The sequence below is a fragment of the Ambystoma mexicanum genome, chromosome 10, assembly GCF_040938575.1.
Source record: "Ambystoma mexicanum isolate Mex_15411 chromosome 10, UKY_AmexF1_1, whole genome shotgun sequence".
In the NCBI taxonomy this organism is placed as follows: Eukaryota; Metazoa; Chordata; class Amphibia; order Caudata; family Ambystomatidae; genus Ambystoma; species Ambystoma mexicanum.
This window is the reverse complement of record NC_090932.1, coordinates 1,185,426,999-1,185,453,037: the sequence shown is the minus strand read 5'-3', so window position 1 is coordinate 1,185,453,037 and position 26,039 is coordinate 1,185,426,999. Positions and strand designations below refer to the sequence as shown.

At 44.2% G+C, this 26,039-nt stretch overlaps 1 protein-coding gene across 1 annotated transcript in view; it reads left to right on the top strand.

Moving 5' to 3' along the window:
• KREMEN1 (kringle containing transmembrane protein 1) overlaps positions 1-26,039 on the top strand; it is a 403,359-nt gene that overhangs the window by 273,361 nt on the left and 103,959 nt on the right. The window contains exon 4 of the mRNA XM_069619171.1: positions 25,586-25,710. Within this exon, the coding sequence (XP_069475272.1) occupies positions 25,586-25,710 (125 nt within the window). The remainder of the gene's footprint in view (positions 1-25,585; positions 25,711-26,039) is intronic.

Here is a 26,039-nt window from a genome sequence, read left to right as displayed (position 1 = left end):
TAATGCATCTAACTGTGCTCTCCCTCTCGAACACTCCCCTCCTTGACTTTTCACAACCTCTCTGTCCCCCTCCCCCCCGTGCCTCCTCCTGCTTTTGTTCCTTTACCCTGCTTGTCCCACTCCACTGGAAGGCTCTCCTCCTGCCCATCTAAGCCTTCTCTTTGGTAGAACCCATGCAAACAAGGCCCAGAATCAAAGTTCTAGCAATGGATCAGAAACCCAAACTCTGACAAGCTCCTATCCAAACGAGCCACCGAATCCAATTTGCTGGCAAGTTTCTCTCAGACTACTCTGCTTTGTTGCGATGGAATCCCTGTCCCTGGTTTATGATTCTATTCTTGCCTATTCACCACCCAGCATTCGTCATTCAATACGACAATGCTCCCATGCAACGGCACCTTATCCTATGGCTGCCTCTGCTCATTCTTATTGTCTATTTCTGTTTGGAATTGACATCTTGTTCTCGCATATATGCAAATGCAGATACTACTCATATGATCACCCTATGTTGTATGCAACTTTGAGGAAAGCACACCCAAAATGTCATGTCACTGATTCTACCCAGCCTCACCAAAGACTATGCCGTACTCACTGGTTCCCCCCATACAATATTGCCTATCTCAGCTTTATCAACCCGTAGAAAGATACATTGCTGGTCCAGCCCACCTGACACGTGACTGCATCTACTTCCAGCTTAGCCTTTCAAAGTTGCAGCGTCACCGAAATATCCCCCTTACCTAGGTTCACCCCGATCCCCAAAGCACTTCCACCTATAAGCATTGTGCTGCTGTGCCATTGTTTCTTTCTTCCTGCTCCCTCTCTTTCCTCTCTCCGGATGCCCTGGCAGCTCCCTTCACATACCCTCTGTCTATATGGGTGGGTGTGTGTGTGGGTGTGTGTGTTGTGTTTGTGTGTTTGTACACAGAACAACTTGTGGCTTTGTCAATGTTTGTTATCTATATCATGCAGTATTCGCTGGGTGCTTCCCAATTTTATATTCATGTGGGCCTGTTTCAAAAGGGAATAAAATACCTTAGAAACAAAAACACAACAAAACAGGCTACCCCACCCTTAATCACATAGGTATGTGGACTTGCGCTATGGAAAACACTGAAGTATATCAATGATCAGTCCTCAAGTCAGAGAGATTTAAGAAAAACAGATTAATATGTTATATTCCAAAACACAAATTACGTTATTTCACAAACCATGATACACAGTACATCAGCATACATTTAGGACATTATATACTACTAAAGCATGACCTAAAAAAACACTCAATTAAGAACCAACCTGACAACTACGTATTGTCCTTATGAAGGTTACTTGGGATGAATGAACGTGGCTGCTGATGTTAGGCTCAGCTTCCCCAAGGAGCAAGAAACACAGTGTGTCGACCAATGAGTTGACACATTTGGTGACAAGTCAGCCCTGCCCCGCCCCATTATTATCTTTCTTTCATCCACTGGAGCGACCGACCATAGAGGGCGAAGAATTACTCTTTGTGGAATCTCTGTCACAGATACTAACCCCACATCTTTGACGTAGTTGTCAGGTTGGTTCTTAATTGAGTGTTTTTAGGTCATACTTTCGTAGCGTATAATGTCCTAAATTTACAAATACTTAAGAACGTGATTCATTTGACATTTTTTCTTCCTTTAATCTACAGACTAAAGCCTACACACAAACATAAAGGCGTAGTTTCATGCATTCAAACATTGCTCCCACAAAGATTATATATATTGCAGTGTTTTAAGAACATCACACGTGAGTGGTGGACCGTATACTGGCCTACATATTTTAACAGGCCTTCTTCAGGACAATACAAAATGTTGCTGTTCAATTTATGTGATATGTAGAATAAATGAATGTCATCTATTACCTAAAAAGTGAAGTTTATTTTTTAATTTACATTGCTAACTATGACAAGCAGTAATATGTGTATAGCAGAAGCCTTACTTAGATCACACTCAACATACTGTGAGTGAAACATAGCTTAAAGGAATGGTTCCAAATGTTTTTATACATGTATCTGAATTAATCTCTTATTGAGAGCTCATTGTTTCCGATAAAGCTGACAACTAAGTAACAGTACAGAAAGCAACAACTAATAACAGAAAAGTCATTGTTTAATCTAAATGGCCCTAATGTGATTCCTACCATGGGCAAATGAATCTGAGAAATTCTTGCAAACTATATGTTTAATTTCACGTAAGTGTTAATCGATGCAATATATGTATATATACATTTGTTCTATTGGTTTTCTTTTTTTTGGGATACTTTGAAGAGTGCAACCAAACACCATGAAGGTGGTCTCTAACAATCAATAATCCTGATAACACAATAAACATAGATCAATGTATTGAATCAACCCTTTCTAGCTCAATAAAGCCACAATAGATTTGACTACCTAAATCATTTCAGAAAACCCCTGAACACCTGGCTCTTCATTCACTATTAGACGCTCCTGTTCTCTCCCCCTTCTCCTGTTGCTTGGCTGCTCGTGCTTGTCACAGCACCGAGCAAGAATCCATTTTGTAGTCTACACTTTATGTGCTTCTAGATAAATACATAAAAATCATTGTTCAATTGATTTTAACTGGTTGAATTGTTTCTCCTTTTAAGTGCAGTTATGAAAGGGATGGAGAGGAGAATTGTCCCTTCTTCCTTTTGATTAAAGCGTCCATAGTCATTCTTCTTCAGTAGTATTTTATGTTATTTTGGCCCCTGCAAATACAGTTAAAACTTCTAATTTAACTGGTTGTGCTGTTTTACCGCTCTAAATTTATGTCAAGAAAATCAACGTGTTGCCTAATTTGAACACCAATATTTGTTATTGTCCTGAAGAAGGCAATAAAGGTATGCGAGCTAAAACAATGATGACCGCTCATATGTGATGTTCATGGACAATTGCAATACATGCAATCACTGTCTGAGCAATGTTTGGTCTGCATGCAGCCATGCCTTTCTGTTTGTGTGTAGGTTTGTGTCTGTAGATTTAATGGAGACGGGAAATGCAATCTTCTAAAAGTATGAGATGTTTTGCCTAAAGTAGAAGACACCATTGCCAGCTAGAGAAATGGATACATCTGTTGTCGCTCATGCAAAATAATTATTTTTATTCGAGTACTAGTATTTTTCCGATGAAGTATCTGAATACTGTTTTCTTTACCTTCAATAGATTGTGGTAAGAGCAAGTCTTGTGAACCAGAAGCTCATAAAATGGCATGCAGGTCTCTTATCTTATTTCATTTCAATACTTTGCCCTTGGGATGAGAAAAAGGTTTGGGTGGATTTCAATGGTTTGTGAAGTTGATCAGTGTCTTGGGTAAAAGAATGAGACATGAAACGGGAAAAATAGCTATGCAGTTCATCTCCCGAAACCAGCCTAAAGGCCACTGCAACTTTTGATACAGTACCAACCACATTCAACCATCAGCCTCCCATTCCAAACGTTTGTGTGGATTAGTTCCAAATCCTTTATCCTTTCAACTCCACGAGTTACCAGCTGTAAAGAATGGATATGAGTCTTTACATGAGTGAGTGAGTCAGTGAGTCAATGAGTCAGTGAGTGAATGGGGGAGTTATTCTGTATCAGTGTACCATGATTATGTTTACTGTATTATTTATTTTCATTTAATTTTACATTTGTATAGCACCCACACACAGAGGTATCACAGTGCTTGTACAGGAATTGTGAAAGCAGAACAGACAAAGCAATAAATAGCATTGAAAAACATACAATGTCACCATGGGTCAGTTATACATATTTGTTGAAAAGCCAGGTTTTTACTCGTTTTTGGAATTTCAATCAGTAGAGTTAATTTCTGATGAAGACAGGGGGATTGTTTTAAATGGTGGGGGCAGTCACGCAGAAACTGCCCCCCGTGCACGTTTGCGGTTGAATCTGGGTCTGAGTAGCGTTCAGCTGCATGAAGACCAGAGGCATCTCGTCACGGGTTTAGGCATAATGCGGGGGATGAGATAGGAGGGGGCGGTCTGGTGGAGACATTGGAGGGCTAGGACAAGTGTTTGGAAGTCAATTTTTGCTTTTATTGGAAGCCAGTGAGCATCCCTTCTTTCTGCTGTGATTTGGCCAGAGTGTTTAAGGCCTAGTACAGCTCTTAGTGCCCTATTTTGGGGACGTAAGATGCAAGATGGCCAACCAAATGGTGATTGTATCTGGGAACTTGCATGCACTAAACACAGTTATGGCTTAAGCTGGTCCCACACTACTTATGGGTGAGTCAATCATATGTCAAGAAGGCTTTTGATTAATCTATCTTTGCACATAGCTAGCATGAACTCGCCTAGGGTTTGTGAAGGCTCTAGACTTTCTCACAATTGATTCTTACAGTTCACTCTCAACATTTCCATTTGCATTTTTTTAAACCAAGGGCAATAGCTGAGGCATGCATGGGCCGCAATGATTCCTTTGGAGTGAGCCTTCCCTGTTGAGCGTTCATACTCCTCAGAGAAGTATTACACATTCCACAACCGCTCCGAGAGCCCATGCTCTGCCAGGAGTGGGGTCAGAGTGGAAATCTGAACTACACAGTGAGGCCGACACAGTGGATGATTGTGTTTAGGGTGCTGCTGCTTCGAGCAAGAACCCCACAGGAAGAGCATGGGCTGAATGTGATCCAGAACAGGAGACAAGGCGGTAAGGGAATAATAAATCACAAGGAAAATGTGGCTTCCAGGACCTTCTGGGAAAGCTCTGAAAGGCACGTCCCGGCATTTTCTCTAAAACCAGCAATCTGGGCAGATGACATCTTGGAAGATTTCACTGCTTCTTTCGCGGTGAGACCACTGGATGCAGGCCAGCCTCCTGTGGTCAGTCAAGTGGCTCTTCTAGGAGGTGTGTGGCGTAAAAGCTGGTGGTGTGTGTTTGGATGGGGATAATCGCTTCCCACAACGCTGACAGCAGTGAGAAGGCAGTTCCGCTGACGCACTGAAAGGGCCACTTTCCCTGTTCCTTTCTAACCACTCCGTTGCTTACATTTTCAGGCTGCTTCTTCCTCTTTTGGGAAGAGTGGCCAATTTTTAGGAAGGTCACTGATAAGTGACTTGCCTCTAAGGGGGCAGAAGGTGTCCTTATGGGGAACAGTGAACTGGGGTGAAGGTGAACTGAGGAAAAGGTGAACTGGAGGAGACTGAAAACTGAGAAGACGGTAAATGCCAACTGAGGAACAAGACGAACTGGGGACTGAGGAGAGACAGGTCAGAATGTGATCTGGATAGAAGGCGGACTGGGGAAGAAGGTGAACTCAGGCTGATAAAGTGATCTGGAAATAAATGTGAACCAGTGAGCAGGAAGATCTGGACGAGAATGTGCACTAGATGATGGCAATGCCATGTGAGAACAAGGAGAATTGGCATCAGGCCCAGAACTCTCAGGTTTCAAAGGTCCACTTGGCCTCATTCTGAGAATGTTACATGTAAGTGCATTGGTCTAAAGCCCTGTGTTGCTCTGTGTCGTCTTGCTTCCATGGCGAGCACGCTGCCCCTGAGCTATCCTCCCGAGGTCAGCAACCTGTGACTCCCTGATGTTATGAACTTGAACTCCCATGATCACTCACAATCGAACATGCTCAATAGGGCGGTTGGGAACTCTAGTGCAAACACATCTGGAGAGAAAAGGTTGCAGATCCCCGGTTTACAGGGGTGCCTATGGAAGGCCATTGGGTCTAGGAAACAGTCGCTTGCATGACCAGAGCTAAACGGTTCCCTGTAGACCAGTTCACTGACGTTGGTCAAATATCTGACTTACTGTTTCCAAACTGTGTAGTACAGACTTCCGAATTCTCAATAGATGTCCAAAGGCTCGTGCTTCGTTCTGTCACTGAAGTAATAAGATACGCCATTTTCTTTTATCGTTTCGGGAATCCAGGAACTACATCATTGGGGTGAACGGCCTTCCCATCATGTATCCCCGTCATCCTCTTCTTTTTGCCAATATGCACTGTCTTTCATTTGCCTCCATGGAGTCATTTGGGCCTCCTTTTGAAGATTGGGGCTTCGCATAAACCATAAACGATTGACAGCAGTGGGCGTTAATAGCATGGCATCTGCATCTACAAAATGTGCAGTATAAACCCATCCACGAATCCCGCTCACTTCTCTGACTGCGCTCCCCCACCTGGGATCCGATCTGAACATGTGTGAGCCAAAGCAATGGCCTTTTAGGAAAAGGGGGACCCAATTGCTGACGCCCAGCGGGGTCCCTGAAATGGACGGAGCGCTTCTGCAGGGGAACGGGTGCACGATTCAGCATGATACAGCTTGAAGAGCAACATTTGCGTTGAAGCTCAACGTTCACCAATCCCGTACGAATTCACCATGAGCATCAGACAGGCTTTTTTTTCTGACCAATGCATTTGGAAAGTAAATATTTAAGTGTGTTCCGTATCTTACTGTTTTGCCAAAGTAAAGTATGCAATGCTCGCCAGAGAAAGGGTCTCGCCAACATGTGTTCAAGGTGTTTTCTCCAGGCCACTTTTTTTCGGTGAGGTAAATATTGTACATTGTTAAGTGGCAGTGTTTCAGGCCATCTTGGCACTTCTTCAGGCCCGCAGGGTTCTTTGATGCTGTGAGGCTAGACAATGCTCAGACTGAGGGCTTCATCTCTATGGCCGACATTACTGTGCGAATTTGGCAAGGCAACCGCTTACACACTGCCCTCTAGAGCTCACTTCATGAAGTGTCCAAAATGACCACTCAGTCTTTTTCTTTCTTTCCTTTCCTCTGTGCTTTTTCTGAACAGGCGCAGGTGAAAGCCTGAGCGTGTGCTCACCTCTGTGACTAGAGGATGCACCCACACATGCAAGGGCATCCCTCTCTTGCCCCGGAAACATCCAGATGTGGGCAGTGGGGCACTGGTAGAAACAATGCTGTGAAAATGGGGGCTTCTGCGAGGGGCACTGTCAGAGGCCCCCTTTGTGAAACACAGACACATTCTTTTTGTGAGTTTTCCAAAGTGCCTGAGTGGAAGGAAGCACAAATGCAGAAATAACTGCCACTTGGGCTCTCTATGCTTAGGAAATGCTTTGCAGCACTGAGCCAATTGCTATGGTTTAATTTCCACCTCTAGAAAACGAATCTCCTATGTTGTGCCAACTAACAGGGGCAGCCCTTATTTTATCATCCCTTGACAGTCTTTCTTACTGCTATTTCTACCAGGCTTTTTATTGTATTGTTTTACATTTTTTTGTTAATTAATGCATCAGGGTGTCATACGTTATGGTAATTGCAGCAGAGTTAAACAAATACATATGTGGTGTGCTTACAAGTACTTTTCAAATGCACTGTTGCGTTAAACCTTTCTGCCCAAGTTTAGTTTCACGTTTCAGGGCCCTCGATTCATGGACATTTTTTGCACACTTCAAAGTGACTTTGCACGGCTGAAAAGTGACTTTGCACTGCCGACACAAACCCTGATTCACGGAACTGTGCTAAGTGTATTGTTGCAGTGCAAATTTCATTTTATACTGCAAAAATGACCATGCACTGACTTTGCACTAAATTTGCACTGCAAAAATACACTTTGCACAGTTCCATGAATCAGGGTTTGTGTCCGCAGTGCAAAGTCACTTTTCAGCCGTGCAAAGTCACTTTAAACCGTGCACAAAATGCCGTGATTCGGGCCCTAAGTACTTTAGAAGAGTCGGTATGGATAAGCAGGTAGGAGGCATTCAAGGACACTACACAAACCAACCCCGTTTTATCGAAATCGAAGTAGTCGCGATATTTCGTGTCCTTTAATTGATTGCAGGAATTCAAGGATATGGGACTGGCCGAGATGTTCTGGCCTATGGCACCCCACTCAGGCAGTATTACTAGGCACATGATAAACGTGTGGCTCAGTGGTGCCTTCTCCACTAGCTATCTACAGCGCGTGTCCGCTTCTCCTAGGGCCTCACTATGAGTTTGGTGGTATACGCTCCGTTAGTCCCGCCAAAGGGTATTGTGGCAACAGTAATTTACCACCTGTTCTAGGGCAATGGTTATTACCCATATTGGAGTCCTACTGGACTCCACTGGGAACATGCACAATTACTGCATGCTGTAATTACACCTGGGCCACTACCGCCATTGTAAGTGGGCCTAGGAACTTCATTTACAACCAGGGTGTATTATATAGGTGCTTGAACCAATAATTGTGCGAGCTGTAAAATAGGCGGTATTCCGAAATACTGCTTGTTTTACCATTAGCGCACAACTGGTAATAAAGTCCTAAGACACGTAGACCCATCCAAAAGAGTAAGGGCATTTCATCAGCAAAACACTGAAACTTGGATTCGTGAATTAGTGAGATGCTCCCTGGCATCGAAAGAAAAACTGAGCGAAATGGCGATAACCAGCGCGCAGCAAGCGCTACGAATAGCCCTTTTAAATAAGGACAGGTTCAAATAGGGTGCGTTATAGGAACAATTCCAAAGAAATCCCATGGCAAGTTGAACCCACATTTTGGCAAGCAGATTGGGCAAGAGGGGTAGCCTTTAGAAACAATTCTAAAAGGAGAGGCCATCAATTTCTACACCACCTAGATGCAGAGACGTCATCTGGGGGTCGCATTTATGACCCCTGAGGCCTCCCTTTCTTCCCCTGTGGTCTCCATTGCTACCCCTAAAAAATGTTTTTCCTTGTTTTTCTCCTTTTTAAAACAAATGTAATCTCCTGGGCTGTAGCCAGCACCATGTGACTCTTCGTTTCTGGAGTGGCTGGCTTTCTTGTTCAGGCCTCTTAAAAAAACAGGGGGTTCCACAAGTTTAACACTTTGAGCAGTGACCCTAAATAAGAAACAATAGGAATAACAAATATTTTTTCTTCCTGGAGCTCTATACAATAATTTCTAGACTCCTTAAAGGTTTATTTCAGGCACACTTCAGTGGGTCAGTCACTGATTTAGTCTGTTCTAAAACACCTCAACTCAGCCTTTCATCCTTCTTAGGTTGATAAATGAGTACCAACACAGGTTGGGTGATATTGTAGGTATATTATTTCTATATAAAGCTATATAATAACACATCATTTCCATTTGGCCTTGGACGTCTGCTTACATTCAAAGTCATTTGGTATTATGGGCTTATACACACTGATAGTAACGATGCATGTGGTGATCCATTCTTGTATGAAATGTATATCACATTATAGTGATATCGTAGCCATATTTTCCATAGTGTACTTAGGAACATTGCTATGTGATGCCACTTCCTGTTTGGTCAAGGGGTGAAAGGTCGTGTTCCATCGCTTCCCGTTATGTCACTTTGGGCGGTGTCAAATGACATCACTTCCTGTGATTTCATCAGAGATCAAGGGTCGTATAATGTCACTTCCATTAACACTGCCATTTTGGTGAAATGACGTCCCTGCTTGGATGCCATAAAACACAGCATATTCAGTAGCCTTTGGCTCACCAGAAACCTCCTTAAACACTCTCCAAGTATACAGTACACCCCACCGACCCTGTGCACTACACCGCACCACAGTTCCCTACTCCTTCCTCCCTTTGGTGCAGAAGTGCGTTCGAGCAACACACTGGGATTATTCACAAACCTTAGACCATTCTAGCATTTTACACCCTCCTAAACCCACTTACCCAGAAACCTCCTTAAACACTCTCCAAGTATATACTACACCCCACTGACCACGTGCACTACACTACATATCGCCACTCATTCCTCTCTTTGGTGCAGAGGTGAGCTCGAGCAACAAACTGGGATCATCACAAACCTTAGACCATTCTGGCATCTTACACCCTCCTAAACCCACTTACCCAGAAACTGATTTTCACACAAACATAGCATGAAATTGAAAACATTGGGAAAAAGTGAGAAACCCATTTTCGAACCAATACTGATATATTGCCATACCGACCATACATATGTATGGTACTTATGGAAAAGTAAGCACAGGGATAAAAAAGGGAAAAAAGAAAAAAGCGGAAGGAAAACGTTAAGGGAGATGTTAAGCACACATTGCAAAAAAGGCAAAAGAAAAATTGAATTTTGCTCTTTTGCAGCAAAACAAATCATGTCACAACCCTACATACAACCCACAAAAATCAATTTCTTCTGCTCTTAATTTTTCAACATATCAGCACATGCAACTCGCCTCTATCTCTGTCTGCATTAACCCTTCTCACCCCTCTCGTGATTGTCACAGCGCCAAGAAGCTGACTAATAATAGTCAAACTGCGCTCTACAGCACATTACATACAAGGAATCTTGCCTATACTACAAGCATGTGAACGTTACATGTCATGTCCATTGTGTGGCTCTGAATACATTAACATACTTGGGTAGTGCCGTAAAATGGAACCTATCGCTCTTTAATCCCTACATTCGTGTACAACTCTTTGCATAGACCAGAACGCGTTCTTTTAAAAAATACAAGACATTGGGCCTCATTCCGAGTTTGGAGGAAGCCATGCTGTTTTTAGCGGCATGGATACCCCCAAACCGGGTCCCGGGTCGGGGTCCCGAAAATAGGGAATTACCGGGCCATGCCAACTTTGGCGGGCCCGGTAATTCCCATTCTCGAGATCGGGACCCGGTACATCCCCATTCCCATTTGAACCCCGTAGGGCTCAATGGGGATTATGATAACAACTGGGCCGTTAATGACAGGATCCGTTGTTAGCATCCTGGTCTGCTAGCGGGTCGCGCTCTGCACGTCTGGTCTGGCCAGGCGTCCAGAGCGGGACCCGCTGCAGATCTCGTAAGGCGGCAGCCCGGAATGAACGGTGCTGTTCCCTGTTCCGTGGCCGCACTCGTTGTAATGAGGCCCATTGTGAGTAATTCATGCAAACCTGAAAGACAAAAGTGTGACAAATAGTGTGCTTGTGACACTTTTTATAGACACCAGCACCTGGAGATTGGATGGCAGCATTACTTAAAACTGGAACGTGTGATAAACCAACATTTCATTACAACAGATATACGAAAAGCATCCTGACAACTGTGCATTTGAATAGCTACAAGCACCCTTTTGGAAGCCAAATCATCTGTGCAATTCTTCCAAACAAAAAGCTCTGTGATTCGAAAAGAGGGTTCCCACCAGGAAGATGGTGACCGCCAGAGCCGTGACCGTTTGAGAGCACGCTCATCAGACACACGTTGCCACAAGGAGCAATGCGCCAGGACCTTGCTGCTGCGCTGTGGTTTCTATGGTGAAAGGCGAGCTGTGAAGAAGCAGAGTGCTGTACAGCTAGGGGATAGAGTGGTAGGGCACAATCACATTGATGCAATTGGAAGGATAGACTAGAAAGGGCCGGCTTGGGCGTTCCTGGAGAGAAATGATACAGGGAGTTACAGGCGTGGGATACTGGGTCGGCGGGAAAGGTGGACAGATATTTCTTGGTGGATCCCCAGCGATGCTCCAGCTGAGGCTGTATTCCTGTGAGTTTCACAAATCTGACATTCCTAGCTCTTGAGTCTCAGCAGATAGTGCAGCCTGTGCCTTCTTCATTTGTAAATGCCACTCCAAGGGTCTCCTTTCTTAGTTCAGGGGCCCGCCTGCACCATCTCAGACCGAGCAAAGGTTGCTTGCGGGCAATAAAGAGCAGCTGCAGGGAGGATGTGTGGTCTATGCCGTGTTGTTGGATGTAAAAAGGTGCCGGGTCTTCTCACAGGGCTACATGGCTCCTGTGGACGTGTTAATACCCCCATTGTGAATCAGCACCTGAAGTTCTCGCATTTTATCATCTTCAATTGGACCTTGCACAAGTTCCTTCCCCACATCACAACTAGAAACATGCAAGCACAGAGTGCCTGTTCCCTTATTATCTGCACACAGCAACACATCAAGGCAATTGTATACCATTCCCTCTGCTTCTCCTAAGCAAACCCAAACCATTTTCTTGCAGGTACTAAAGTGCTAAGAGACCATGACAATGGATTAAGGGGAGCTGCCCTCACCCATGCGAGACAGATTCCTCATATAATGAAAATTGCTATTTAAATTATGTCCAGAAGGATAGTAACCAATCACAAGGGGAAGGCATACATTGAACGTAACGATTATGTGAGAACTTCTACTAAGCATATTTCCTAAAAGATTGACATGAATTTAGGATTAGATGTCCAGTAGTTATAACATGTGAAACTGACAGATCTACAGAAATCTTGCTGGTTAGCAGCAGAGTTCTTCAAGAACCTTGGGAGGAAATCCACCAGATCAACCAAATATAGCCAACTCGCATGCTACCACCATGCAGGAAGTCACATCTGGACCACTTAACCCAAAAATTCCAGAAGTGTAGTTTTCTGGATGATTTTAGTGTGTGCTATAGCCTATTCTATTTCCATGCAGCAGTCCTGTCTCTATGCAGATGACCCCTCATTGATCCAGATGCACTGAACCTTCTGCTGATGTGTTGTACACTCTCAACTCCTCCTAATCCCATTAGCCATGATTTATGCTCACTGGTAGGAGAGGTGACGCAACTAAAGGCCCCTTTTATGTCTTCTTTTGTTTGCTGCTTCTGTTGTTCTGTTAATGTTCCATGGTTCATCAAGGCACCCTACACTTGGAATTCAGGATTTGGGTTGTTTGACCGAAATAAAACGATTTGCAGCTGAATTGACTGTAGTCAATTTCGCTGCAAATCTGTTTTCACTTCGGCAAAACAAATCAAATCTTGCCATACACCAAACTCCCCTGCCCCTTCCCCTACTTACCCTTTTGCTCCCCACCGCCACTTCTCCCCTCTAATGCGGGTCGGATCTCATGCCGCAGGGTCCCTTTTTCTTTTTTTCCCTTTTTAATAAAACCATTCTTTAAGCAGTTGGGTGCGGGGGACACCCCCCGCAACTCCTGCTAACATTATAATGAACAAGGATGCGGGGGAAACCCCAGCAGCCCTCGCTCCCCTTTTTCACTACAATGCTGTTCGAATGGGAGATTTGATCATGATGTTTGTATTCGATCAAATCTCCCATTCGAACAGTTTTATTTTGGTCAGATTGGGTATTACCGGAATTCATACTGTACTGCAGTCACTTATACTTCAATCTAAGATTTATGCTGTCCAATCTTTAAATGAAGCCTGAGGTTTTGGCCAGTCCTGGCCAAGACTGACTGAACACTCTGTGAAACCGCGTAGACCTTTTCCACAAAGGCGTGTGTAGCAAGGTGGGATTGTGTCTTGTGATGGTTGCAGATTAGGGATCCACCTGTGCCTTCACTGCAGTTCCATTGAATGTGACTTTCTGCGGATAGGTAAAAAAGTAAGGAGTTGCCATTTGGCATGGATTCACCCTCACCAAGCCTCGCCATCTTCCACAGGAGACAATTAGCAGGAATTTTGGCTTGTGGAAAACAAGGGTTTTAGATACTGGAGGCCCTGACGGGACAGTTCTAGTTTTTCAATTCTTTTACTATGGGAAGGCTAATGTGCTTCACTTCTTGGCAATAAGGAGGTGTTCCCACCTGTTCTTGGTTCCCCTTTTTCAGCTCTTTGCTCCTGTCCCTAGCTGTTTATGGATTCAACATCACGTTGCCCAAACATGTAAGGCTGCCCACATTATCACGCAATTGCCCTCATAGAATTCATGGCTCACAACACTGATAACCACTCGCCCGCCCCAAAGACTTCAACACTGGGAATCCCATTTGAAAAATATCTGTCCCCCCACATTTCCAAAACAACCTCCTCTTTCTAAACAGTACTGGTGATAAACAATTCAGCAGCCTCCTCATTCTCAATATCAAAGGCCCCACAGACCTAAACATTGTACTCCTCATTCTGCACGTTAATGGCACCACAGACCTAAACATTGTGTTCCTCATTCTGCAACTTAATCGCACCACAGAGCTAAATATTGTGCTGTGCATTCTGCACATTGATTACACTGCAGATCTAACCATTGTGCTCTGCATCCTGCACATTGATGGCACTGCAGATCTAACCTTTGAGCTCTGAATCCTGCACATTGATTGCACCGCAAATCTAACCATTGTGCTCCTCATTCTGCACATTAATGGCACCACAAACCTAAACATTGTTCTCTGTATTTTGCCCAATGATGGCACCACAGACCTAAACATTGTGTTCCTCATTCTGCGCATTAATGGCACCACAGAGCTAAATATTGTGCTCTGCATCCTGCACATTGATGGCACTGCAGATCTAACCTTTGTGCTCTGAATTCCGCACATTAATTGCACCGCAGATCTAAACATTGTGCTCTGAATTCTGCACTTTGATGGCACCACAGACCTAAACATTGTGCTCTGCATTCTGCACATTAATAGCAACACAGAGCTAAACATTGTGCTCTGCATTGTGCACTTTGATGGCACCACAAACCTAAACATTGTTCTCTGCATTTTGCACATTGATGGCACTGCAGATCTAAACATTGTGCTGTGCATTCTGCAAATTGATGGCACCGCAGATCTAACCATTGTGCTCTGCATTCTGCACTTTGATGGCACCGCAGATCTAGACTTTGTGCTCTGCATTCTGCACAATGATGGCACAGCAGATCTCAACATTGTTCTCTGCATTCTGCACAATGATGGAACCGCAGATCTAACCATTGTGCTCGTCATTATGCAGATTAATGGCACCAGAAACCTAAACATTGTTCTCTGCATTTTGCACATTGATGGCACTACAGACCTAAACATTGTGCTCTGCATTCTGCACATTGATGGCACCGCAGATCTCAACATTGTGCTCTGCATTCTCCACATTGATGGCACCAAAGACCTAAATATTGTACTCTGCATTCTGCACATGGATCGCACCACAGACCTAAATATTGTGCTCTGCATGCTGCACATTGATGGCACCACAGACCTAAACATTGTGCTCTGCATTCTGCACGTTGATGGCAACACAGACCTAAACATTGTGCTCTGCATTCTGCACATTGATGGCACCACAGACCTAAACATTGTGCTATGCATGCTGCACATTGATGGCACCACAGACCTAAACATTGTGCTCTGCATTCTGCACATTGATGGCACCGCAGATCTCAACATTGTGCTCTGCATTCTCCACATTGATGGCACCACAGACCTAAACATTGTGCTATGCATGCTGCACATTGATGGCACCACAGACCTAAACATTGTGCTCTGCATTCTGCACGTTGATGGCACCGCAGATCTCAACATTGTGCTCTTCATTCTCCACATTGATGGCACCAAAGACCTAAATATTGTACTCTGCATTCTGCACATGGATCGCACCACAGACCTAAATATTGTGCTCTGCATTCTGCACGTTGATGGCAACACAGACCTAAACATTGTGCTCTGCATTCTGCACGTTGATGGCAACACAGACCTAAACATTGTGCTCTGCATTCTGCACATTGATGGCACCACAGACCTAAACATTGTGCTCTGCATTCTGCACGTTGATGGCAACACAGACCTAAACATTGTGCTCTGCATTCTGCACGTTGATGGCAACACAGACCTAAACACTGTGCTCTGCATTCTGCACGTTGATGGCACCACAGACCTAAACATTGTGTTCCCCGTTCTGCACATTTTAGTGCCCTCAAATAATTTAGAAAATGTACTCCTGCTTCTGCACCTTTCTGTCTCTAAAGTGTTTCAAAAATGCTCCTCATTCTATGCCTTACTATACCTACATTGTACACTTCTGCAGCCTCAAATATTTCAACTATGTGATGGTCATTTTACATCTTTTAGACACCAAATGTTTCCAAAAGCTGCCCTCATTTGCTCTTTGCTGCCACCAAATCTCTTAACAAGCTCGATACTTTTCTGCCCCAAAGCTTTAACCATTCTTTCAGATCATGCACCACAGTGGCACTGAAGATTTGACTAAAATGCTCCTCGTAACATGCTTTCAATTGCAGTGTTACACTCCTTTTGTGGTGCAAGGTCCCCCAACTTCCTTGTGGTATTTGTGTCCCTTGGTATGTTTACAGTGCTTTAGTGCTTCTAAAGAATAACAAGGTGAACCCAAAACCCTTGTTAATAATTATTATACTACAATGGGGCTCATTTTGGGCCGGTGGTGCTTGTGCACAGAGAGAAAGAAAACTGCTTAAAATGGGTTATGCACTGGTTTACTCTCCATGAAATTTTGGTGTATTTTTCAGCAGGGGTGAGGGCAGAGGTTGAAATTCCAGATCCCGCTACCCCATCCCCTCCAACTCACAAATACAAGAGCATTTCTGCCCACGTGCAATGTTTGTGCAGCCAGAGATGCTTTAGCTTCCTTTGGTTGCTGCATGTTTTTTACACCTGGAAAAATCAAGATTCACCAGGAATCCGTGTGGAAGCCTCCCGCCATTAAAGCACGTGGTTGGCCAGGGGGTCGGGGTGCATTTATGACCCATTTGGTTATTGGTGTGAATACGGTTTGCCTGGGTGTCTGTGTTACATTTACATCCACAAACAATATGGATGCAAATTGCAACTACGTGCACAAAGGTGCAATTTTCACTCCGTAGTAATTGCTGTACCATGTGAGATTCCCCACTTATCAGGAGCGGAGCCCCCAGTGCTTCTCCTAGGTGCCTGGAGTATCCCCCATGCTTCCCGCAGGGCTGGTGCTCAGTCAGGGCTGGCACTGACTGAGCACCTGCCTTGGTATTTAAAAAAGTGGTGTGCCCACATGTGTAGTGCCACGCTTCACTCATAGGGATTTCTTTTTTTTAAAAAATATCAGGGCTGGCACTTAGTTTGAGCGGCAGCCCTGATATTTAAATGTGTGGATCTGGTTGCTTGGCAACCAGATTGGCATTGCTGTGCACAGGGCTGGCACACCCCGGAAGGACTCGAACACCTGGAGGCCCCGTGTATCTAAGTCCTAGGCCAGCAGCTTCATGTACCTTTTCTTAAATAGGTTGTAGCAGCAGTTTCATGCTACCATTAACTTTAAATCACATGCATGAAGTTACTGCCACAACCTATCTGTGCCAGTAATGGTCACTTCAAATCATAATGAAGGAAGGTGTTGTTGCACCCTATCTATGCCAGTAGGTAGGCCAGTAATACTGGCATAGGTAGACCGTGGCAGCAGCTTTGTGTATGTGATTTAAGGTTAATTGTCACTTTAAATCCCATGCATGTAGCTGCTGCCACAACCTATTAGATGCTGGTTAGATAGCACAGTGAGCTAAGCGCTCACCCCTGATATCTGTGTGCAGCCTGCTGTGGCAGATTTGACACCCGGCAGGGTCAACTCAGCCTTTTAACCTTCCGAGGTTGATAAATTGAGTACCACTCTGTGGGATAATAATGTCTTCTGTTATTTCAGTGCTCTAAGAGCTATGGGTGTGCAGCACTATATAAGAAATATATTATTATTAGTATTATTAATGCCACCAGTCTTTGCGGGGGATTTAGTGACCACACCTTACATAACGACCAATCTATGGCATTGTCTGAACCTTACAAACTAGCCTGTCTGTGCCAGTAACCCAGGAAGCATGGCAGTACTACTAGCATAGTTAGGCTGTGGCAGCAACTTTATGCAAATAATTTACACTGACCAGCACTGGCATAGATAGGTTGTGACTGCAGCCTTATGCATGATGCATGGGATTTACAGTGACTAGTACTGGCATAGATAGGTTGTGACTGCAGCCTTAAGCATGATGCATGGGATTTACAGTGACTAGTCCTGGCATAGATAGGTTGTGACTGCAGCCTTACGCATGATGCATGGGATTTACAGTGACTAGTACTGGCATAGATAGTTGTGGATGCAGCATCATGAAAATGGCATAAAGTACTGCTGAGTAGTGTATTGTTCGTGACATGACAGTTACTGGATGTTCCCATGTCTTACCCTAAAACTATGCTGCAAGATGCATATTTTAAGCACATTATTTGAGAAAATGTTTCCAGGGGTGTAATGCGGGCACCTCCCCCTTCCCCTCTGATTCTTCTTAATCATTCTGGGCTCCCTTGCTACGCTCAGTCACTCGTGACCATTTGAGCAAATAGTTAGGCCCCTCTACTCAAAATATTCACCAGGCATGACAGCCCATGAATCATGAAATGTACTGGATATTTTGCATGTTGCCCTCAGAGAAACAATTGTACATTTAACTAATTTTGCCACATTTTTCTCATAGATTGTGCTGTAAAATGCACCAGTTCAGCATATTAGTTAAAAAAAAATGTTTCTTGGGGAATCCCCCCCCCGATCCCCTTGTAGGTATTTTGCCCTCCCTCGCGACGCTTGCATGTATTTGAGGAAATATTAAGGTTCTTCTGCTCAAAATATTACCAGGCATGACTTCCCATGAATCATGACATTGAATGGATATTTGTCATGTTTCCCTAGAGAAGCAAGTGTAAGTTGCATAGCACCTCATACCGTTTTTATCATAAATTATGCAGCAAACTGCATTATTTAAGTACATATAATTTTAAACATTTTCTGCAGGCGAAAACCCCCTAACCCCTTTTAATTATTTTGGGTATGCTGGGTTCACACTAATTTGAGGAACTATATGGGGCCCTCCACTGAAAGCATTCAGCACCCGGGAGGGCTTATCCATGAATCATTTAGAATCTTGGTGCTCCTTCCTGAGCTATCCTCCTCCGGCGCCAAACGCAGCCTCCTCCACTGCCACTTACTTATTGGCCTACTCTAGCCTGCCTTTCACAACACATGTAAATGGATCTGTTCACCAAGACCCAGCCTGCTTCCCTTTCTGCCAATGGCCCCATAGAGTGCATAGGAATTGCACCAGCCTTATGTGCTGAAAAAGAGACAAATATAGCAGGAGAAAATGATTCTTTAATTAGTCGCCTGAAGCCCCCTTCTTTTTTGGCTCGGCAAGGACCCTTGAGTCTGGCAGTCAGGCTTTGACTGCAACCTGCACAGTGTCACATCACTCTGGGCGTGTTCCCAGCAGATGGCAGGCTCCCAGGCAGCATGAAATAATGAAGGAACCTGACTATTCATGTTCTGCTGCTACAATGTATGAATGGGCAGTCGTCCCCAGACACATGAGCAGGTCTGGTCAAAGGGTCACCACTTGACGGTGTAATGTAGGTGTGCTTCAGAGGTAGTGTCTTATCATTTCTCTTTGCGGTGGAGGTACACTGACATTGTTTTGGAGTGTGATATGGTTGTGCTTTTCAGGTAGGCAAGTGTAAATTGGACCTGGTATAGAGGTGGGGACTGGCATGGTTTCACTTTTTCACTAAGGTACAATATTATTGTTACATTTGGGAAATTGATATATGGTACTCGACTCAAGAGTGACTTGCAAAGCAGTGAGTGATATACTGGAATTGCTGATGGAAAAATACTTTTGGTCTCTCCAAAAAGCAAATGTTGATTTATATACAACTGTTCATAGACAGAGAATTTAGTGGAATAGATTGGGTCTGTCATCTAAATTACTGTCTGTATAAAATAATGAAGTGATGGCGTAGACTGAGGTCTAAACATGACCTTCATGCCCCCCACACGCACACGACTCTCAACACAAAGGCGGGCCAAAAGGCTGAGGTCCAAAGTGAGAAGTCCGGAGGCCAGCCCACCACCATTACCTCTGCCTTATCGCCATTAAGTTTAAGCTAGTTCTGGTCCATCCAATCCCTCTCGGCTCTCAAGCAATCATGACGACCTGACAAAACCCTACCCTGGTCCTGATCTAAGCAGATCAGGATTTTGGTATCATCGCATAAGAATAGCAATTGAGGCCGTAAGAGCGGATGAGGCAGACCAGTGCCCAAATGTATATGTTAAACAAAATTGGTGCACTCTTAGGCCCATCACTGTGATCCTCGATGTATCACAGGTGTGAGAAACGGTTTTCGCTCAGGCAGCTGTTCAGACCATACCCAATCGATGATTTGGATGACATGGAAAGGACATCGATAGAGCAAGGTGACTAACTGCAAAACTGGAGATTAATGTCATTATCACTGACATAAAGACCTAGCTGCACTAGTACATGAAGTACATATTCATCCATTCATGAAGTTACACGGACATGCACTAGTTTATTGCATATAGGCACGAAGCACATGCTTATGACCCACGTAGGAGAGAGAGCAGACACACATACATATTTCTCTACATCCATACCCTTTGCCAGAGCTGAAACTGCAAGATGCAAAGAGTTCATATATTTAGTTTGCACATGCTTGACTGCCACTAACATAGAGAAGCCATAGGGAATGATATGGAAGCTATACGTCTCTCAAATGTGTGACAGAGAGACAGGCTTTGGGTACAAGGAAAGGCTGACATGATCACCGCAGCCAAAGGACGAGCAGAAACAAGGAACTCGCAAAGGACAAATGGGGATGGGAAAGATCCAGTTCCAAGACAATAATCCACTTGCAGAAAATCAGACTAAAATCCTCACAATTACAAGCAGGACAGCTCAATTTCTTGGTCTCAAAACACGTGACCCAGCCGAACAGGTCAACGCCCATTCAACCAAGGTAGACAAAGAGGACTGTTCCCATTGAACCAAAGGGGAAAAGTTGCAAGTGTTGGCCACAAACTGCCAACTGAATGCACTATCCCAGGCTCAGAGATGGCAACATTAGGGAACAAATTGCACCTCCATGTACATTCCCATTGACTTGAAAAGGTACACTCAGTCTAGTAACCATCCAGGGTCCGAGGGATGGAGGAAACATTCTGTCCAATCCAGATTCACCTTTCGTGTGGGGATATATTTTGTTGTACGGGCCAATGGGCTCTCTGTGACCCTGCAACATTATAGATTAATACTAGTAGAAGTGGTCCCAGGTGGAGCCACTAGATATGGCTAGCCAATTGTAGAACTAACCGATGTAGCTCCCATATGTAACATACCCAAATTTACCAATGTAAATGTGTGATAGGTTTCTGGGTTGGAACCTGGATTTCTGACATCATACTGGAATAAAACCGGGTAACATGTGCTTAGAAGACGAGAGCTCCGGAGGATACTTGTTTTTCTGGTGTCATCCCTTTCATTTTGTTTGCTAATAAAAGACAGTAACTTTGCCCCATGACTGAGTCTTCCATTCTTGTGGCGGGGAGTCTTTGATGGGCCCACATGTTCTCTGCTAATAATTGGGGTGACTGCTAGAGATCCCCGCCCACACCTATACAATGGTTTTGGAATCATAGAGAGGGAGCTTAGCAGCTCAAAGTGTTGCTGTGGAGTTGACTTAGAAACCTTTGTCAGCTATATTAAGGTTGTCGTGAGAACATAACATTGTTGCCGCAATTCTTGGTTTGACCAAATGTGTAGAGGGCACCACACTTGATGTTTGTAGCCCGTAAGATACGTGTGCACTGTATAGTCTGTGAGCCTTATGGAGCACGCTTTGCTGGACAAATGAAGTGCATTATGTGTTAGGTGCCTTAAGAATCTAGGCTGATAGCTGTTGTGCTGTATCTCCCAAAGCAATACTACCTGATGTCCTTCTTCATGTTTTCCACTTTTTCTTCTGCAACGAGAACTGTATGACATCATGATTGCCCAGGTTTTAAATCACACAAAACCAACCTTTTGAGACCTTTTATTGGACTGACTGAAAATATTATGTGAGATTGTACAATGGATTTGCTTTCAAAATCCCATAAACCTCCTAATCAGATGGCGGTTGTAGAGTGAAATAAGTAACAACAATCGCATACTGGTCATCTTCAGTTTAAACTTTGGGTGAAGGAAGAATATGCATGCAATGCAGGCCTGGGACGGCCACCTCATATGCAGAGGCATACATCTGGCAGCAAGGGAGGCGCATAATGGTACATCCAGCAGTGCTGGAAAATACATTTTAAGAAGGTACACATTACTCACACAAAAACTTTGCATGTCAGATGTTTAAAAGAATAGAGACTAACGATGTGAAAGTGGGGCTGAATAAGTTTGAAAAATGATTCATGCAAACTTAGAAACCTCTTGAAACAAAAGTTTTAAAATGCACAGATTGTACGCAGGAAGTGTTGTTTCACATTTACCTCACACAGAGTCTAAAGATGTTAATAGGTATAATTAAAATGTTATTGCTGGAACTAACTTTCAGTTTTTCTAAATACAATCTTGGTCTGCTTCTCCCCAGAAGCCTCACCATTTAATTGCCTACAGTGATTTGCATGTCCAATTAAATTTAAGAGTGACACTTTACACCACTATGGACCTGATTCATGGAATATATTGCGCTGTAAATAGGGACTTTGCGTGGCAAACTGCATGCAAAATCCCGCTCGTTGCTTCATGGAATCGACTGTGCAGGACTTTTTTATACTTTGCGTGGACTCCCTGCAGGCTTGGCACGTCTCTGCGAGCGGCCGAGTTCCTTGCATGAGACCCCATGCAGAGCGTGGCCGTGGCCTGCGCAGAGACCAGAGAAGGGGGCGGAACATGCAAAATAAGGACGAACAAGGGAAAATGTGGGCTTTACAAGGGACGGCCTGCAGGCAGTCCACCATACACCCACAAATGTGCACAACCAAGTGTATTCATGGATCTGACTGCGCAACCTCTCATGGAGGAAATGCCCACACAAAGTTCTCGATCTATCTGCCACCCGAAGGCAGGTGTACAGACACTTGCGCATAGGAATCAGCACGCAACGGTGAGATTGCATGTTGGATTTAGGGGTGTGTGCACGCAGACAGGGTTCCAATCTAATTTAGGGGTGCGCGTATGCAGCGTAACAGGGTGCAGGAATGGTTTACAGGGTTTTGCACGCTGATTGACCAGAGTATTACCTGAGTTACGGAAAATGGTATGCATGTTGTCAGAGTGCTGGTAACAGTTGGGGATCCTGTGCATGGTCATCGAGGTGCTGGCTTGGTTGCGGGGGACCCCACGCAGTATTACCAGGTTACATGAGTTTGCGCCAGGGGAGCCCGCAAAGGTAGGAGTATATGACTGGATTTGCTTTGCATGGGGGTGTGATGGGGCATTCCAGCTGCGACTTGTGTAAAGGGTTGCATTGTGGGAACAATTCCATGAATACGCAGGCTTGCACAGAGTCATTGACGGTGCACAGGCTTGGCAGGATCAATGGAACGTTTCCATGAATCAGGCCCTATGTATTTTAAAGTCAGAGCTTATTTTATGTATTTCACAGCCTCCATAGAATGTCAGGACTGTGTAGTAATTCCAGTGAAGTTCCTTAAACTTACTAGCTTGCATACAGTGCGACCAATGCAAGTTATTTTTCCCAAACTTTGAATGGTGCAACATTACTTTGGCATTCCTCTTGCTTGATAATGGCTTGCTTGCTTTCATACAATGAGAGAAATACAACATATGTAACCCACGATTAATTCAATGTACACTGTTCTCTCAATGTGCCTGATGCACAATAATGGGTGCCAATCATTTGATCTTAGTCACCCAAGATTAACGTTTTTCATGACTTTTGTCCTCGCCTATTAGGGGTTCTAAACAGTAGTGTCCCATAACTGTTGGTGAGAAGTGTTACTGACAGGTTGTCTCATAACTGTTGGTGAGAAGTGTTACTGGCAGGTTGTCTCATAACTGTTGGTGAGAAGTGTTACTGGCAGGTTGTCTCATAACTGTTGGTGAGAAGTGTTGGTGAGAAGTGTTACTGGCAGGTTATCTTCTCACACTTCTGATGCAATCATTTTGATAGTCCTGGACTCATTGTTGGCCGTAGCGAGTCATAATTCCTATTTCTCTGTTCAGAACTTGGTTTTTGGGCAGAGCATCTTTAAATGATTGGTCTTCCATGTCATTCTGTGCGTGTAGTATGTGAGAGGCCATCTTTCATTATCATCACCGGCAGATCCTGCAGTGTATGCCGACCCTCAATGAAGTGGTGGCAAACCAGTGTTTCTGTTTTGTGGTTTGTAATGGTGTATGTTTGTGGTCTCATTATTGCTGATTTAACTCTCTCGATCAAGTTTGAAAATTGCTGAGATTAGAACTGCTCCATTGCTCTTTGAATAGGGTGGCCAACTATGAATGCCGGAAGTCTGCAACAGCTAAGACCATGAGGCTGCACTTAATGAACTTCTGTCACTGACTCACTCCAGCTGAGACAATACTTTTGGCTCTCATTGCCTTTTTATTTTCATTATATTTATTGAACAACTGGGTGTTATTTTGACAAGTCACATCGTTGAGATTACTGGCAAAGCAGTAAACTACAGTATCACCTACTATTCGCTAATTTTATATTCAGTTATCCATGAATATATACAATTGTTCTTTTTGGTGATGCTTTTTATAAGTATAGTTCAGAGATCCTTACATTCTCTGGAATATGTGCACAATTTGCCTTGGAGATAGCAGCCCTAAACATGGCAATGGGGTACGACCTCCTTTCATTGCGGAATGTTTTGTCGCGGGGGGTTTTACCATGATTATTTTAATGAAAAAAACTCATCAAATTTTTTTGGGGGGGTAAACAAATATATATGGGGTATGGGTGGTAAAAAACCGGCAATGGATAATTACTTGTTCTGACTTAGTTCATAAAACATATAATATTATGCAAGCCTTATAGAGTGAAACAGGGCCAATTATTGCAGGATAATTGGCTGCCCCAAGTTATGGCCTGAGGTGAAGCCAAGAGCCATAATTTGGGAAATGGACATTATCCAAGGGTAGTATTTACTCCTCCTGAAGTCCATAAAGCTATTAGTACATTATTGTAATAGCATTATAGGTAAGTGATTTGTATCAGACAAATACATTTGTTTGTGGCCAATAGCAGAGATATTTGACTACATTATAAATATTCTGAGTCGCCATTAATAACTGCTGCTCCTGTGCACATCGCTGCTTGTATTCCACTTTTTTTGCTCCCCAACATCTGCGTGCGCTGATTATGCAGGAGGCATATTTGTGAGGGAAATCAGACTCAACTTCTATTCTATGTGTTATCATGGGCACCATCCTTTTAAGGATAAGGTAGAGCTCCTGCAATATTGGCATAGATGCCTGGCATAAAGGGCTTGTTTGCCAAGGAATTCTAATAGTGGCGACGACTACTGTGGCGTTAAGCCCCTGTTCCGAGGGCTAAGATGGGGGTAATGGCCGGCAACCCAAGTTAATGACCCGAGCAAAGCGAGGGCCATTAACAAGGGTTCTGAGCCGTTACCCCCATTCCAGCCCTTGGAACGGGGTCTAAAGGCCCTTAGTACCCCAGGCTACGAAAGCCGTAACCCGGTGTGGTAAAAAAAAAGTAGTTTCCTTTGTTCCTTGGGACGTGTGCGGCCTCCCGTTGAAAGAAGGAAAATACTTTTCCAAGATGGCCACCATGGAAAGGAAAGCGAGGCTCATACGGAGCCCCTCGTCCCTTTCCATCGCAGCCTGCAGGAGCGTAGAGGAAGGAACGGCAGCAGCGGGGAGTGCCGCTGCCTCAAAAATAAGGTAAGTAGGTGGTGGGAAGGGACAAAAAAAGACAAAATAATGGGACAGAGGGCGGGGGGAGATGGGGTGGGGAGAGCTGGCCGCCAGGTAAGATGGAACGCAGGCTTTCGCCGGCTGTTCAATCCCACGTTCCTAACCACCTGATTGGCTGGCTCCTCCTGCAAGGGTGTTAATGTAATTTACAAATTACTTTCACCAGCAGTGCTGCAAACTTCTACTGTATCTGATCAGTCATGTCTTTCTCGCTTTCCTTTTTACAGTGCCTGGGAACTTAGGCTGCTACAGGGATCATGGCGACCCGCCCCCTCTGACTGGCAGCAGTGAAACCTCCAATAAGCTGACGATCCAGAGCTGCATCAATTTCTGCAGGAGCCGGCGCTACAAGGTGAAGATGTGTGACATTGAGCAGGGGATGTGGGTGGGGCGATAACACACTGGAGGGGGCTAACACTGCGGTAAACACTGTACAATGTGTTATACTTACTAGAGGAAATGGGTTGAAGTAACACTTTCAAGAATTAGAATTTAAAAAACAATACGAAAGTACAAGGACCTGAAGGAAAGGCATTCGTTTCATAAACTTCACCGCAGGTGGGGGGTGAAAGCTAATATCATCCTATCATTTTTTATGTATTGTTTCATGCTCTGATCCTCACACATGTTCTCATTACAATTTTGGTGAGAGTGGTAAAAACAGGTAGTCATTCTGTTACC